Source organism: Mesocricetus auratus, unplaced genomic scaffold (assembly GCF_017639785.1).
Source record: "Mesocricetus auratus isolate SY011 unplaced genomic scaffold, BCM_Maur_2.0 Super-Scaffold_100008, whole genome shotgun sequence".
Classification (NCBI taxonomy): domain Eukaryota; kingdom Metazoa; phylum Chordata; class Mammalia; order Rodentia; family Cricetidae; genus Mesocricetus; species Mesocricetus auratus.
In genome coordinates, this window is record NW_024429192.1 from 73,410,689 (window position 1) to 73,428,095 (window position 17,407).

Here is a 17,407-nt window from a genome sequence, read left to right on the forward strand (position 1 = left end):
CAGCAACTGTTTGTTTAACAAACAACACAATCAAGACATGGTCTAGTGCTGGGTGTGGGGCAGTGCTCTGTCATAAATGGGGTATCTATACCACATCTCTTTCCCCCACAGGCTCAGGTACTATTGTAGAAAGGGGACCAGAAAGATTATAGGACCAGAAATCAGGACAGCCAGGGAAAACAGGGTCACTGGGTATGATAGAAACACTGCTGTGATGGCCTGCACAGTATCAAGCCAGTCAACAGTCCAGGATAGACTGGGGAGGGGCACATAAGCCCCTGCCTCTGGCTGAGGAGCTATTGCCAGCTGGTGGATGCTGGGGGAGGGAGAATCAGTTTTCTTTAAGGATGTGGCTCTTGGTAGGTTGACCCTGCTTTAGTGAGTAGCCTCATATCTACGCATATATGGATAGCACAAACTGGTTCTGGGGGCAGCAGGAGTAAATATGATAAAAATACATTGTATACACATATGAAATTCTCAATAGTTAATGAAATAACATTTTAAATATAAAAAAGTCAACAAGACAAATAGGCTAATGGGCTGGGGAGCTGGCTTAGTGGGTAAAAATGCTTGCTACTCAACATGAAGACCTGAATTCAAATTTGCATGTAAAATACTGGACATATCCTTAAGTGTCCGTAACCTCAGAGCAGAGCTGTGGAGATATAAGGATACCCACAGGTCACTGGCAAAACATTCCAGCAGAAACCATGAGTTCTGGGTTCTGTGAGTGACCCTGTCTCAGAAAATAAGGTGTAGAGTATTTATGTACACACATGTGCTCATGAATTTACACAGACATGTCCACAAAGGAGCACACTGAGCACATGTACACACACAAATAAACAATAATCCTTAAAAAATGAATCCAAGGGCCGGGTGGTGGCGGCACACGCCTTAAATCCCAGCACTAGGAATGCAGAGGCAGGCAGATCTATTTGAGTTCAAGGGCCAGCCTGGTTTAGAAAGTTACACTGAGAAACCCTGTCTCTAAAAAAATGAATCCAAATTTGTTTTCAGGGGAAAGTATCTGGCAGGCATACAACCATTCCAAGCTATTGGTGGTGATGCCAAGAGCTGTGTGGCTCTGAGGGGACTCACACACTGGTGGACGAGGACAGCTGGAGGCGCTTTTAATGGCGTTGAGATCAGGAACAACCATTCTTTATTTATTTTCTTTTTTAAATTTTTTTTGGAGGGACAGGGTTTCTCTGTGTAGCTTTGTGGACAGGTTGACCTCAAACTCACAGAGAGCCACCTGCTTCTGCCTCCCGAGTGCTGGGATTAAAGGTGTGTGCCACCACTGCCCGGTTTAGGAACCATTCTTGCCATTTAGTATTGTTGGGGAAACTTTAGCCAGTGCAATGGACATATGGCAGTTAGGCCTCCATGGCAACAAAAGGAGGCAACATGGTGTGGGGGAAGTGTGCTTTGGTGGTACTGGGGCTTAGAATGTGACCTTCAAATTAGTATCCTGGATGTCACTCTCTTTGTCCCGCCTTTCTGTGTGAGCTGTCCTTTGGAGAATTCTCAAAGCTACTTCTGAAAGAGATCGTTAGCCTGGCAGGCATCTGCCTTCTATCCAGGGAGACCCAGAGGCCAAGAAGAACCTGAATCAACAGGTAGTGTCAGGTTTTCCTAGTATACTACCATTAGGCCACACTGTTGAGCAGAAGGAGACATCCTTGAATGAAGCAGCTCCAACCATTAGGCAACACTGTCCAGTGAAAGTAGATATCCTTGAATGAAGCAGCCCCAACCATTAGGCCACACTGTTGAATGAAGCCACTCCAACCATTAGGCAACACTGTCCAGCGGAGGAGACATTCTTGGATGAAGCTACACCACACAACAGTAGCTTCTTCCCTGGTGCACCTGGACTGGACTCAGGAAGTCCGGGAACACCTGGCAAGGGGACCAGCACAGAGCTGGAGAAGAAAGACCAAGGCTTCAAGACAGAGTGAGCGTGCAGCCCAGACTCCGGCAGAGCTGCATGCGCATGAAGAAAGAAATATAAGAGGGCCATCTGGTGACAGCTTGGTGTTGGGAAGGTTTTTATTTCCTGCTTGCTTTAAATCCAATTGCATGCAGTGTTGGGGACGCAGTTGTTTTGTTTTGTCTTAGTGTGTAAGGCATTTACTTGTCTTTTTATCATTTACTCCTTTAAAAAAATTCTTGTCTCAATATTACTGTTTCTGTTCCTTTGTTTATGTATGTATATGGTGTGTGTGTGTGTGTGTGTGTGTGTGTGTGCGCGCGCGTGCGTGCTTTAAGGCATGTGTGTGTTATACCCCCACCAGACCATCAGGATGAGGCCCAGCAACCCTGGAGGTTTCTTCTGTTGAACCGATAGCCTGCTGCTTCGTGACAACCACTTGGGGACTGCATCTGAAGATATTTTGATTCCTAGAAAAACCACAGAAGCAGGCAACCGATAGTGAGCGTCACAGCCTTCCCATGCAGGCCCAAACTCTTTGCAAAGCCCCCTTTCAAGCCCCAAACAAAAATCCAGAGAATGTCCCCACCTTAAGAGCCCTTCTGGTGGGCAGCCCCAGTGACTGCTGTCAGGACTTGGTGGTGCCTTTTCCTGCCCCCCTGTGCTCTGCCTCCCCTGCTGGTCAATAAATGGCCTTTGCTTTTGCAATCACCTGTGTGTCCAGGCTTCTTTCCCCACACTCAGGAGGCACAGGCGCATTGTTGGCCTCTGGTGTGGGAAGCTGTGGTGGCTGCTGTGGATAGTCCCACACCTCTGCCCCAGTATCAAGTCCTCCTGTTCTGTTACCAGACTCCCCCTCACTCAAGGGGATCCACCATCATCTCAGTCAGCTGCTGTGTGTGTCATGTTAGCAGGCCAGAGTTTCCAGCGCTCTTTTCTCTCTGCTTCCCATGTCACCACAGAAGCGCTGGGGTTACACTAAGGTCACACCGGGGTCACACTGTTGTCATAGTGGAGTCACACCAGGGTTACACTGGGGTCCCACTGGAGTTACAGCTCACCACTATACCTGTCTTTACATGGGTTCTGGGTCTTCATGCTTGCACGGCCAGTGCTTTGCCCACTGACTGATTTCCCTAGGCCATCTTTATTCACAATACATACCTAATTATGTTTTTCTTAAAATATTTATTTCTACTTATTATAAGATAGACAGACAGACAGACAGACAGATACAGAATGAGACTCACAGAGAGGATGGATGCTAGGACACAACCCTAAACATTGTGTATGCTAAGACACACTGTATCACTGAGCTACATCCCCCAAATTCATAAGCAATGTGTATTGTACCCATATTTTAAAAGTCAAGCAAAACATAGATCCCTGTACCTGAGAAGAGGAACACATCAGCCCAGATGTTATCATCTGCAGTGGGGATCTGAGTAACAACAGGTTTTTGGAATTAGATCAGTTTGACCCTGGATCTTTTGGTTTGTCATTGCTAGATTTTTCCCTTATCCTTAAAAATAAGGATAATAAAGATATTAACCTGTGGTGTGAATTCTAATTGGTCTTTAAAGATATAGGGGGTTAATGTTGAAAGATCAGAGAAGCAGAGTAGCTAGTTACTAGTTCTTACCTCTATTGAATCCTCAGACCAAAGGGGCAATCCTGTCCCTACTGAATGTTGTCCCCAGGAATCCTCAGACTGAATGCAATGAGCTCCTGTCTCCTCTCACCTTATATTCCTCTCTCTGCCCAGCCACATCCCTTCTTGTCTCCACCTCCCCAGTGCTGGCATTAAAGGCATATGACTCCCAAGTACTGGGATTAAAGGTGTGAGCCATCACCACCTGGCTCTTTCTCTTTTAGATTGGATCAATCTCATGTAGCCCAGGGTGGCCTTGAACTCACAGAGATCTGCCTGTCTCTGCCTTATGAGTGCTACGACCTGAGTGTGCTACCACTGCCTGGCCTCCATGGATAACTGGTGGCTAGCTCTGCACTCTGATCTTCAGGCAAGCTTTATGTGTTAAAGCACAAAGTATCAGAAGAAACTTGTCTCAGTATGTGAACTCTTAGGACACTCTCAGCAGTTAAGCATTTGAGGACAAGCCATCAGTCTGTCTTGCTAATATATCTACCTGTAATTCCAGTGCTCCTGTGGTGAGACGGGAGGCAGAGGCAAAAGCCCCCTCAGAAGCTCTCCGGCCAGCTAGCTACACATGCAGCAGATAACTGAGACTATAGCAGACCATGAATGAGGGGGAACCTGGTACGCCTCCAGGGCGATGGTTCTCAACCTTCTTAATGTTGCCATCCTTTAACTCAGTCCTCATGCTGTGGTGACTGTGGGGTCAGAGGAAAGGCTGAAGGAGACCCCAGACTCGCATAGTATGTAAAAGCGAAGGGGGTTTATTAATATTCCAGCATATGCAGGGTCGTTCGCCTGCGAAAGACGGCAACGACCCGAAAGGAGCGTGCAGGCTCCTTTTAAGCACAGCTAAGGAAGTTTCAGGAACAGTTAAGTCTTCTCATATGTAACTGGGTGAGCAGGCAGCAGTCTCACTAGTATACTCTTAATTGGCTGAGGCTTAGTCTTAGCATTTTGGGACATCCTTGCACGAGCTTGGCCAAGTCCTGACATGACTCAGAAGAGGCTACTGAGTTTGTCCCTGAGACACTGTGAATCTGACCTGACTCAGGCCTCATCCCTGAATGTAAGCGTATTGTGGGTAAATGACCTCTTGTGAGAGAGGCACCTGTTTTTCCCTTTTCAGAGAACTGAAACCTAAACTCGGTTGTAAGAGTGGGAGAGTTTAACCCCTTCAGTGACCCCCAACCATAGAATTACTTTTGTTGATGCTTCATAACTGTAATTTTGCTACTGGTATTAAACATAATGTAAATATCTGCGGTGAAGGATGTGTGATATGCCACCCAGGTCAACCCTCCCTGAAGGAGTTGCAGCCCACAGGTTGAGAACCATTGCCCTAGGATGTTGCAAGAACGCCGGAGTCTCAGGCTGAGGATATCTGAGTCGGCTGCCAACCAGCTGGCAAGAGCTGTTAGAGGCAGTTTGGAGGAAGGGGGCGGATCCCAAGGCCAGATTCTCCTTCAGGCAGGTTAGCAAGCCGCAGATGTGCAGAGCACAGTGCAGTCAGAGCTATGGACTTGATGCCACGGTGCTCCCAGTGGCTGCCAAGGACAGCAGGTCGGATAAGGTGGCATCGGTTCCACCTGCAGTCTATGGTGAGTCGTCACCCAGATGGTGGCAGTAAGAAAAGACAGGACACAGAACTTTGGTGAGCAAATGCCTGGGAAGTCCTTCATCCCTGACTCAGTAAGGATGAGGCATGGCCTGCCCTGCCTGAAGCAGGGAGGACACAGCAAGCCATGGGAGTGAGGTGACACTCAGCTGTGGAGTTCTGGCATCCCCGAGGCCTGTCCTGGCCCTAATTCTCAGCTCACAGATGGAAGCCCAGGACAGTAACAAAGCCCCTTGGTGAAGGAGGAGGGAGTAAGACATTGCCCTAACAAGAAGCCCAAATGGGCGGCTCAGGGACTGGACCCAAGCCCGGTGTTCTCAAAATGATCCATGGCTTTTTGAGTCATCTCAGTGGAACTTCTGCCTTTGCACTGGGTCTGGTGGGAGGTTGGCAGGGTTGACTCAGTTCACTGGGTCTCTTAAGAAACAACAACCAGGGGTTGAAAGGATGGCTGAACTTCTTGTTCTGACAGAGAAAAACACACATGGTAGTTCACAACCATCCATAATTCCCGTTCCAGTGGATCTGAAGGCCTCTTCTGACCTCCATAGGAACCAGATTTGCACAGGGTATACACACGCATCCACACACATAAAATAAGTCTAAAAGAAACCTTATAAGTTAGGAGTAAAAAAATGCAAGTCACTCAACAGGCTGTTTCAACTAGAATAAACTGACAATGCTGAAGAGAGTATCATCTCTAAGAAAATGCTCATTTCTAGAAAAGATGTGAATTGCCCTTCAGAAAAGTTTCGCTTATTTCTTTCGAGACAGGGTCTGTCTATGTAGCCCTGGCTGTCCTGGAACTCACTACATAGACCAGCCTGGCCTCAAACTCAGACACCTACTTGCCTCTGCCTCCAAGTTCTTGGACTAAAGGGGTGTGCACCCAGCAGAACGTTATACGAGAATTACAGGCTCATGGCCATAGAAAGCTGCGATAAGACTCTGAGGTGGGTATCCAGAGAGCTGGCCACTGTGCACAGAGCGACGAAAGCTCTGAAGAGGCCCCCGTGTGGGGAGGGCAGAAGTGGGGCAGCTGCTATCCTTGGTGGGTTGCTTTGCCCTGGGCCTTGTGGGCTGAAGGGGAATGGCTGCCATCACACAAAAGGGTTAGTCTTTCTCCACTTGCTGGTCAGTGGCTACCTGCTCAGAGGTATTCCAATGGTTGGGGCTACCCTGTGCTCCTTCAAAGGGGACTAGGCATGGAGCCACCCCTTCACACTCTGAGGGGCTGTCCCCTATCTCAGAAACACTGGACAGGCCTCGAGGTCCCTGTAACAGTGTGTGCTGCTTCTATCAGTCCTTCATGGACAGGACTGGCACAGAGGACACGGTGTGCGGGAGAGTTTTATGTCAACTTGACACAGGCTAAAGGCATCTGAGAGGAGGGGCCTCGACTGAGAAAATGCCTCCATAAGATCAGGCTGTAGGTAAGCCTGCAGGACATTTTCTTAGTGATTGATGGGGGAGGGCCAATAGACCACTGAGTGTAACAGGAAAAACAAAAACACAGAGACAGATGTTTGGGTTCAAGATGATGGTCAGAGAAGCAAAGCAGCAGGCCACTAGCTTTTGCTTCTACCTCAGTGAGAGGGCTGCCCTGTCCTCAGCGTGGCTGGAGACTAATTCCCACATGAGACCCTTTGCTTCTTCCTTTCAGACCTCTCAAGTCCTGGGATTAAAGGCATGTGATCCCAAGTGCTGAGATCATCCTTGTGTGAGCTATTTCTCTTTTAGACTAGATCAATTTTGTGTAGCTCAGTGTAGCCTTGAACTAACAGAGATCTGTCTGTCGCTGGCTCCTGAGTCCTGGGATTTAAGGTGTATGCCACTGCTGCCTGGCTCTGTGGCTTGTGGCTAGCTTTGCTTTCTGTACCCTCAGGCAAGCTTTAATAAACCATAAATAATATATCACCACAACTGAGGGTGGTGCCATCCCTGGGCTGGTGGTCCTGGGTTCTATAAGAAAGCAGGTAGAGCAGCCCAGTAAGCAGCGCCCTCATAGCCTCTGCTTCAGCTCCTGCCTCCAGGTTCCTGCCTTGAGTTCCCTTCATGATGATTTGTAAGCTGTAAGCAGAAACAAACCCTTTAATCCCCACCTTTGTTTTTGGTCAGGGTGTTTATTATATCACAGCAACAGAAAGTAAAACAGGGTATCAGCTGACCCCCACAGAGTGATGGTGGGGGCATCATGCCCAGGCTTGCTATAAGTCAGAGTCATCTGGGCTCTTCGGCTTTACAAATCTTTCCTCAGGAATGGTTTGCCCCATTAGATTTGGGCTGAGACCTGGACATTCAGGTAGTTTTTATGTATCACCAAATTTGGAAGCCATGCCAGGAGGGGGTAGACAGGTACAGCACGCAGTTGATGTAAATCTATGGCAACGGCCTACATTTACATCCGGCCAAATGATCTCCACATGTGCTGAGTGTAAAAACAGGCTGGCACTGCAGGGCAGTAAGGTACATGCGTATTCTTATCTTTTTCTTCAGGAATGTATGCGGGGAGAAGCTGAGAGACTCCCAGGTAGCCTGTGGACGCTGGGATCTGGCTTGGACCTCTTAGTATCAACAGTTTCATAAATACCAGTCTTTGAGCATAGTGAATTGAGAAAAAAATCACAGTCATGATGTCTATGGACAGATAAAACAAGAGTATTGTTTTAGCTACAACCAACTAAACACCCCATATTTGTGATAGCTCATTAGAGTTACTGCTGCTTCTCAAATACTTTTTTTCTTTAAAAGGTACTGGGAATTGAACCTAGGGCCTTATGCATGCTAAGCAAGTGTTCTACCATTGAGCGACATGTAATAAAACATGTATGGTGGATGTATCTACCTGGGGCAGTCAGGTAAGACTGCTGCTATGGTTTGGATCTTAAATGTCCTCCAAATGGCATGTGTTGAAGACTGGCTTACCAGCCTGTGGCATTACTGGGAGATGGTGGACTAGTCCATAAGATGTGTGGCTTAAGAGAAGCGAGTTAGGCCATCGGTGATCCACCCTGGAAGTGGATGCTGGGACCCAGGTCCTTCTGCTGATTTCCCAGCTGTCATGCAGTGGCACGCTGGTTCTTCCAGAACCCGCTTCTGCTATGATATGTTACCTCGTTGTGGGAGCAGGCAGCCATGGACTGTAGTTTGTCATGGAACAGAAGGCTAACCACTGAGTGGGTGACACTGGAAAGAAGAGGCCTTGTTCTTGGAGGATCATGAGCTTAGGCTTTGGTCACAGCGAAGGTCCAATGGTAGCAGATGTGAGAAGGGCAAAAAGGGAAGGAACACGAGGCAAACCCTTCAGAGCATGGGCAGTGGTAGGGATCCTCCATGTAGAGGAAAGAGAGAAGTGTACAGGAGACCTGGGGTCAGAGGGACCCCTGGAGGGATGGGCTGCAGACAGAAGAATGGGCGTCCATTTGCGACCTTGCAGTACTGGTTGCAGCCAACACTGACCACTCACACGATCACAGTTGGAACCAGAAGCTGATCTGCCACCTCCAGAGTTGACCTATCATGTCTGAAACTGCAGTGTTTTGGGTGGCCATGCAGCAGTGGGTAATTGTGTGACACTGTTTCTGGGAATGCTTACTCATCCTAGACAGGGAGCCACAACAGCCCAAAGCAAGGATACCACTGAAGTTCAACTTGGTAAACCAGTGAGTTTTATTATGTACAGGAACAGAAATGACTCAAAGACAGTTTCTTCACCAAATATGAAGCAAGCATTAATTAGAGACTGGCCAGGATGATGGACTCTGGCCAGGTCCATACCAGGGTTCCCAGGAATGGTAATGAGTCACATTTTGCTGTCTTATAAAGGCACAACCACAGTGCCACCATATTTCCAATCAGGCCCAATCAAGGGCAAGCAAATATTCTGATGTATTTCCTGCTTGTATACCTCTCACTTACATCTATCCAATCAAGGCCAAGCATACATTCTAACTTATTTCCTGCCCACATGTGATCAAGCATATCTGGTGCAGATGGGTCAAACAAACATAGAACAAACAGGAACTTATTATTTTTTTCTTTTTTAAAATTTAAATTAGAAACAATTTTATTTTATATAGCAATCCCAGTTCCCTCTCCCTTCCATTCTCCCATGCTCCCCACTGACCCCCATCCATTCCCTCTTCTGCTCCATAGAAAGGGTGAGGCCTTCTATGAGGGATCATCAAAGTCTGTCACATCATTTGGGGCAAGGCATAGACCCTCGTGTGTCTAGGCTGAGAGAGTATCCTTCTATTGGGAATGGGCTTCCAGTGACCATTCGTACACTGGTATAAATGCTGAGGAATTTATTCTTAAGTGTCTTACCTGCAAACAGAACCTTTAACCTGCAAGGTATATTTTTCCTGTTTTAGTCTCCCATTAACTTTCAAGGTGCATTGTTCTTATTCCTGTTTTGGTCTGGTATTTGCCTCGGGAGTCTTAAGGAGCCTCCCTTAAAAACATCCTGTGACTTAAGGAGTTTCCCTGAAGGATGGAATGTACCAACTCACAGGTATTGTTAAACAACAATGATAAAAACCATCTACGAATTATCTGCAAACTAGGCAGCAGGGTTGAACAGGCTCCTGGTGGCCTAGAGGTTCTGTAGACTTTGAAGTCTGTCACTGTATCAGTAACAGTGTCTTGGTCTGAAGAAGGGTTGTTTGCATATAGCTTTGGAGAAGGATAGACTATATCAACTCCATCAAGCTGCCATACCTGATTGTCTATAAGTCTAGTTTCTGGGTGAGGGCATGTCTGAGGAGACAGAGGTGAGGGTAAGACTGTAGGACCAAGAGAATGCATCAGTCAATGGTGTGTAACCTCTTTCCAAATCCAAATGTTCAAGAAGCTAGAACCATCTCTTGTAGGGCCTAGGAGGCTCCTGACACTTCCTTGTCACATGTGGTGTCCACTCGAAACCAATCTTTCCAGGTGGGTGGTGCAAGTGTCTTAGAGTTCTGTTGCTGTGAAGAGACACAATGACCACAGCAACTCTTATAAAGGAAACATGTAATTGGGGTGGCAGCTCACAGCTCAGAGGTTCAGTCCATTATCATGCAGACATGGTGCTGGAGAAGTAGCTGAGGGTCCTACATCTTGTGGTCTGTCTCACTGGGTGTAGCTTGAATATATATGAGACCTCAAAGCCTACCTCCACAGTGACACACTTCCTCAAACAAGACCACACCTCCTAATAGTGCCATTCTTTTGGGGGGCATTTTCTTTCAAACCACTACATATCACACCCTGACCCCCAAAGGCTTGTAGCCATATCATAATGCATTCAGTCCAACTTCAAAAGTCCCCATAGTCTATCACAGTCTCAAATTTATTTAAAAGTCTAAAGTTCAACGTCTCTTCTGAGATTCATGAACTCTCCTTAACTGCAATCCCCCATAAAATCAAAATAAACTGATTATATACTTCCAACTTACAGTGACACAGGATATACATTACCATTGCAAAACATAGCATAGTGAGGAAATACTGGACCAAAAGCAAACTCTAAACTCTGCATCTCCATGTCTGAGGTCAAAACGCTCTTTGGATCTCCAACTGCTTTCAGCTTTGTTTACTACAACACGCTTCTTTTTCTTTCTCTTGGGCTGGTTACACTCTCCTTGGCAGATGCCCCATGGCTCTGGTATCACCAACATCTTAGAGTCTCCTAGGCAACCCAGACTTCAGTTTCACAGCTTCATGCAATGTCTTCTCTCAAGGCCTCCATTCAGGAACGCACCTGACACCTGTCTGGCCACAGAAGCTTTCCTTAGTCTCAGGAGCGGATTCCATAGCCTCTTTCTTCTGTCCTAAACTCCAGAACTACATGGCGGAAGCTGCCTAATTCTGCTGCTCACTGGGGCTGGAACACGGCCCCCTCCTTCGTCTTCATCAGCTTTCTGCCCTCCACTAAGCTTGATTATCCTGAAACCAGATCTGTAGACCAGGCCAGGCTCAAACCCAGAGGCCCGCCAGCCTCTGCCTTCCAAGTGCTGGAATCAAAGGTGTGCACCTCCATACCCTATTCTAAGCTTTCCTTTAGTTCTTTTTCAGAAGTTGGAAAACACTCCCATTATTCCATTTCTTGTGTGATATTTTGTTTGTGTTCTGACAAATGAAGCTTGTCTGGGAGATCAAAGACCCTGGGCAGCCACTAGTTGCTTCTATCTGTCTCCTTTTTGTGTCCAAAGGGGCCGAGATCCTGTCTCCAGCCTACCTTATCACTTCCGGTCTCCACCTCCCAAGTGCAGGATTAAAGGGATTAAAGGCGTGAGCCACCACTACCTGACCTCTGTGGTTAACTAGGGGCTAGCTCCACCCTCTAATCTCCAGGCAAGCTTTTATTTTTCAGAACATAAACAAAATACTACACATTTACCCCTTTTTTGTCTAAATAAAAAGCAAAGGTTTTAACTAACATAGAAAAACTATATGCAGTAAATATAATAGCTATATACAATTATATACAGAGAATAATTACATTAACAATGTATAGTCCGTTAACATTTGAAAAATGCAGAAGACAAGCTTTGTCAAAGCTCAAACAAAATATCTTAATCTATTTACCTCCTTGAATACAGGATTTAGCTCTATTCCACTTCCTGGTACCTTTTTCTCAATCTGTACATCCTGTATTTTTATTTGCTCAGCTTGATGCTTTTCATTATAAATAATCATTGGAGTTATCACTAATGACCACACGACAGAGTCTAAATGAGGCTGTTTTGAGATTTCTTCTGCCAACAGAATTAATCTAAAACTCTTCACTTTAGCCTCAGGTAGAATTTTCAGACAAGGGCAAAAAACAGTCACATTCTTCACCAAAATATCAAAAGAATGTCCTCGAGGCCACATCTTAATCTTATTCTCCTTTGAGACCTCTTGGGCCAGCACCTCGCAGTTCACCAAATTACACTCAGCACCACTGTCTGCCATGATCTTACTAGTGTGGCCCATTAAGCAGCACTTAAAGTGTTCAACTGCTTTTCTAATCCATAGTCCTGAGGTCAATATTCCTTCAAACAAAAGCATGGTCAGCCTATCACAGCAATACCCCACTCCTGGTACTAACTTCAGTCTTAGGGTTTCTATTGAAGAGACAGCCTGACCACAGCAACTCTTATAAAGGAAAACATGTAATTGGGGTGGATCACTTACAGTTTCAGAGGTCCAGTCCCTTATCATCATGGCGAGACACAGTGGCATGCAGGCAGACATGGTGCCAGAGCAGCAGCTGAGAGTCCTACATCTTGCAGGCAACAGGAAGTGGTCTGTCTCACTGGGTGTGGCTAGAACATACATAAGACCCAAAGCCTCCACAGTGACACACTTCCTCAAACAAGACCACACCTCCTGGTAGTGCCATTTTCTTTGGGGGCCATTTTCTTTCAAAACCGCCACAGAGGGTCCTAGAAGAATAAGATTAAGTCTGCAAAAACAAAGTTGAGACCAGGGCATCTTGGTGACTGAATGTGGTTCTATTTTCTCAAGGACAAGAACAACCACATTTCCTCTCTGAGAACCATTGGGGATCAGAAAGTTCCAGTGGTGAGAGGGGCCACAGGTCTGGTTGCAGTGCTGATGTTCGGATTCTTAACAACACCGAGCCTCTTTGTGGGAGATGGGTAATAAGGGTACCTTTCACAAATACAAGCCACACGTGGATGGGCTACTAGGCTGGGGAATGAGTGACGAGTGATGAGTAGACGAATTTTCCCTCTCATTCCAGGACTGAGCACCCAGCGGTCCATCCCCTGCCTCCCAGCAACAGCAATAGGTTATAAGCATGGCTACAGCTGTGACTGGACAAGGTGTTCAAAGTGCCCTGCGTCCACAGAGCCTGCCCCACCCTCCTGTGCAGAGGATGTTGGTCAATGAGGTGGCAGGAATCAGCCCAGCTAACTAGGATGTGTGAAGTCTGTTCCAAATCAGGGAGAGAAAGGACATGGGTTCATTTAAGATATGGGTGTCCACCATCATATGTGACTTGCAGACAGGATGACTTGCTCAGTGTTACTCAGTGCATGGGATTTAAGGGGCAGGAAATTCCAGCTTTTTGTAGGAGATTGAGCATGTGTTGAGGGGCTCTTGGATCACTGTGGAGTCCCTTCTGGCTATGACTTGAAAATATGTGTCACCTAACATTCACAGACTGAGATACCAACCCCCAAGATGTTGGAGGAGAGGTGGGACCTTTGGGAATTATAAGCTCTTTATGAGAGGGCTCCAGAGAGTTCTGTTTCCCCTTTGCCATGTGAGGTAAGAAGGCAAAGGTACCCTCTGTGAGTCAGAAAACATGCCTTTAGTAGGCAGAATTGGCTGGAGCTCAGAACTCAGACTTTGCAGCTTTAGGATGTGTAAAATGTGAATTTCTGTTGTTTTTAGACACTCAGTGGCTGGTATCTTGATACCATAACCCACACAGAGTGAGATGCTTCTATATTCATTTCCTAAGGCTTCAGAGGAGAAGGCCCTGCATGCTGAGTGGCTTAGACTACAGAAGCTGATTTTCTCCTGTCTCTAAGACTAGAAGTCCAAAGGCGGGTTGTCAGCACCCTTAGATCCTTAGAATCCTTCCTCAGGATTCTAGAGGGAAGATCTGACAACCCAAGATGTCGTGGCACAGAGAGGGAGTCTTCTCTCTCTCTCTCTCTCTCTCTCTCTCTCTTTGGTTTTTACGAGACAGGGTTTCTCTGTATTGTTTTGGAGGCTGTCGGTCCAGCCTGGCCTCGAACTCACAGAGATCCGCCTGCCTCTGCCTCCCGAGTGCTGGGATTAAAGGTGTGCACCACCACTGCCCAGTGAGCGAGTCTTCTCTTGACGTCCCTCATCAACAGTATCCATTCAATTTTTCCATTTTTATAAAGATGCCAATTTACTGGCTCAGGGCCCGTCCCAGGTCTCATTTAAGTTTATTTATCTCCTAATAGCTCCTATCTGGCCATATAGGCCCAGAGGTGACCATGGCTTCAGTGTATGAACGAGGTGAAGTTGAGTCTGTAGCAGGCATGTATGTAGTAAGTGGAGAGGGGGAGGGGCAGGAAGAAACGTCCCTGCCATCTTTTCTTTTTAAAGTCACTTTGTTCCAGAATGGAAAGACCCAGTTGGAGGCTCTTCAGAGCTTAGAAGGGGTCAGAGCACCCCACTCCTGAGGCCCCCGTTTCCTGCTGTGTGAAGAGATGCTTTTACAGCCCTGAGGATGCATCCTCTCTCACCCCAGTTCACCAGGCATTTAAACGTGAACAAGAAATTTGTTTCCGCGGGGCTCAGCTTCCCAGGGGAGAGCTGAGGTCACTCCCCCTCAGGGAGATGAGCCCACCAGCCAGCTCCTGGCTCTGGTCCACGACTTTCTAGCAGGTGCTTCCTCCTTGCACGCTTCCACGGACAAAGACCAAAGGCTACCATCAGACCATTCTGGTAAGTGACGCTGCAGAGCCCAGAAAGCCTGGTAGGGTGGTGAACGGGAACCAGGGGTACAATGACCCTCTTCTCAAAGCAGGGAGGAGAGTGTTTCCCAGCTGGCAAGGGCCTCAGGAGCTGCAGCAGGTCTCAAGACATGGCCTGGACTTCTGTCCTGCTCATGCTGCTGGCCCACCTCACAGGTAAGGAAACTCTTGGGGCCCAGAGCCTCCTTGCCCCTCCTCTTGCCTTGCTCTGCCCTGGTCATGGGCTCGCTTCTGTCTTCTTCCCAGGTTGTGGCCCCCAGCCCATCCTGCATCAGCCACCATCTGCGTCTTCCTGGCTTGGAACCACCATCCGCCTCTCCTGCGCCCTGGGCAGCAACCATAACATCAACATTTACAGCATTTACTGGTACCAGCAGAGGCCAGGCCACCCTCCCAGATTCCTGCTGAGACATTTCTCACGTTCAGACAAGCACCAGGGGCCCAACATACCCCCTCGCTTCTCCGGATCCAAAGACACGGCCCGGAACCTGGGGTACCTGAGCATCTCTGAACTGCAGCCCGAGGACGAGGCTGTGTATTTCTGCGCCTTGGGGCCCCGGAGCCAGGAAAAGGAGAACTGGATGGAGAGGGAGAGAGGGGGAGAAAAGTAGCTTACAGATTTGGGATCCCGGGCTCTGGAGACATTCAGACCCTGAACTCAAGGGCAGTTTGCTTTGCTCGGCTAGGCTGGCTCAGGAAGGAGGGCGGAGCACTGGGGCTTTGTAGAGCCAAGAAGATGGAGCCGTTCCGCTTTTCCTTGTCTTGTAGTGGTGCCGTGAGCCCCACAGGAGGCTGGATTATAGAATTAAAGCTGTTTTTCTGGGTTTGGCTTGGCTGGCTTGTGATCTCAGAACCAATGTAAGAACTGGCTAGTCCATAGAACCTGACTAGACAGCCTTAGCTTGGCCAGGTACCACGAACAGCATACTCATTATGATCTCGGGCAAGTGGATGACAGAAACGTCTGGGGGGGGGGGAACCTCCTTGAAGGGACAAGGTCTTCTATTGTCACTTCATAGTCTAGAGTAAAGAAGCTTAGTAAACACCATCATGGCTCTCACTTTTGGGGGAGAGCAGGTGCCAAGTGTCGGGTCCAGAACAGGTTCCCCTCCTTCGTACTAGTGATGTTTTGCGACAGGGTTGCGTTGTCATGGGGCTGCCTGTGCATTGTGGGTATTGAACAGATTCTTTGGCCTCTGCTACCAGATACAGTACACAGCAAATACCCCCCACTGTAAGTGATGACGTAGCAGCAAAGGTCCCTGGGGTGAGAGATGCATCTACCGTCTATGCAGGGCAGTGATAAGCCAGCAAACACTTTCTCAAGGGCCAGATTGTTATCAGCCTTGTTGTTGTGGACCACACTGACTGTTGAAACACCAAGTTCTGTCTTTGGAACAAAGCAGCAATCACAGGCCACGAGTAAGTGGCCAGCGTGGCTGCCAGCAAGGCTAACTCAAAGGAACAGGCTGGGCTGGGCAGGATGTGGTCCTCGACACAATGGCTGACCTTGCTCTGGAGAAATGGCACAACTCCTGCCTGGATTTCAACAATCCTTGCTTGGGGTGCCATCAGGGGCCTTCTCAGTTTTTCTTGACGGATGGCCTTGGGTTCTGAGTCATGGCCTGTGAAGAGACCTTGAAATTTGAGTTGCATGGTCACGGAGACCACACTAGGCTTGTTGCCTGCAGGGGGATGGAAGAGTTCACAGAGTCTGGGCTGCTGCTCTGTGCCTGGAACTCCAGGGAGGCAGTCCAGAGTGTGCCCTAAGAATGAGATCCGTGTGTGAGGCATCTGTACTGTATGGACATGCTTTGCCTCAGGGAGGTGTCAGACAAGTGGTGCCCTTTGTGGCTTCAGACCTGATTGAGAACACCTGTTTACCATGCTAAAGATCTCAAGCCCCCCCTCCCCAGGTGGACACATGTCAGTGTCATTCTTGCCTCCTGTGGCCCCCGACTCTCATCCGTGTAACAGCGGTCTTGGCTTATGCCATGTTCCGACACCTCTGGCTTCCATGTCCTCAGGTCACCAAGTGCTTTGCATGCGTCCTCCACCCGTGAAAGGACCCTGGGAGTATGGCTTTCGAGGACAGCTGGTGGTCTTTTGCTCTTCCATGCCCCTCTTCTGCTCTTGTCTTTTGCCCTCTGACATTCCACGTTGTAACATGGAATCCAGGAAACAGCATGCCCTCCTCCACCATCTGTTCCTCCTATCCCACCAGCTCAAAGGAAAGCGAGACCTTAGCCTTGCCTGGCCTGCCTGTGTCTGCCTGAAGCCCAACGTTTTCTTTACATGGAAAGGGAAACAAAATATGCCTGTGTGTGTGTATGGATGCCCACATGCTATGGCACACCTGCAGAGGTCAGAGGGCAACTTGAGGGAATCATTTCTGTCTTTCTATCATATGTGTGCCCAAGAGATCAAACTCGGGTCCCAGACTTGGCAGCAAATGCCTTTACCCACTGAGCTGAACTGTCCTGACTGCCTAGCACCGACTGACTTGTAAGAAAAGCGTGGCTTAGGCTTGTCTGTCGTGGGTGTGGCCTGCTCTTCCTCTGTGCGGTGTCAGCTCTTTCCTTTCATCCGAGTTGTTTCTCACCCAACCGCCACTGGGCTTCCAAATCTCCGTCTGCTGTCGCCTTGGCTTTCCCTGTGTCCTTGCTGTCCTCCGTCCACATTTGCCTTTGCTCTATCTGACTGCTTCCTGTGTGCTAAGGCTCGGGGGCAAGGCACATCCACAGTCC

General features: G+C 48.1%; 1 protein-coding gene across 1 annotated transcript; it reads left to right on the forward strand.

Annotated features, from left to right (window-relative positions):
• Positions 1 to 14,320: 14,320 nt before the first annotated feature.
• Positions 14,321 to 15,486, forward strand: LOC121141805 (immunoglobulin omega chain-like). The gene is made up of 2 exons (XM_040750332.1): positions 14,321 to 14,816; positions 14,907 to 15,486. Exons 1-2 carry the CDS (start codon positions 14,693 to 14,695, stop codon positions 15,269 to 15,271), a joined length of 489 nt encoding a protein of 162 aa, XP_040606266.1. The 5' UTR covers positions 14,321 to 14,692; the 3' UTR covers positions 15,272 to 15,486.
• Positions 15,487 to 17,407: the final 1,921 nt, after the last annotated feature.

Bases quoted from the DNA above. Each gene is read 5' to 3' on its own strand.
- LOC121141805 (XM_040750332.1), top strand. From the start codon at position 14,693: ATGACCCTCTTCTCAAAGCAGGGAGGAGAGTGTTTCCCAGCTGGCAAG. The intron at 14,817-14,906 runs GTAAGGAAACTC...TCTTCTTCCCAG, and splicing joins GCTGCTGGCCCACCTCACAG to GTTGTGGCCCCCAGCCCATC.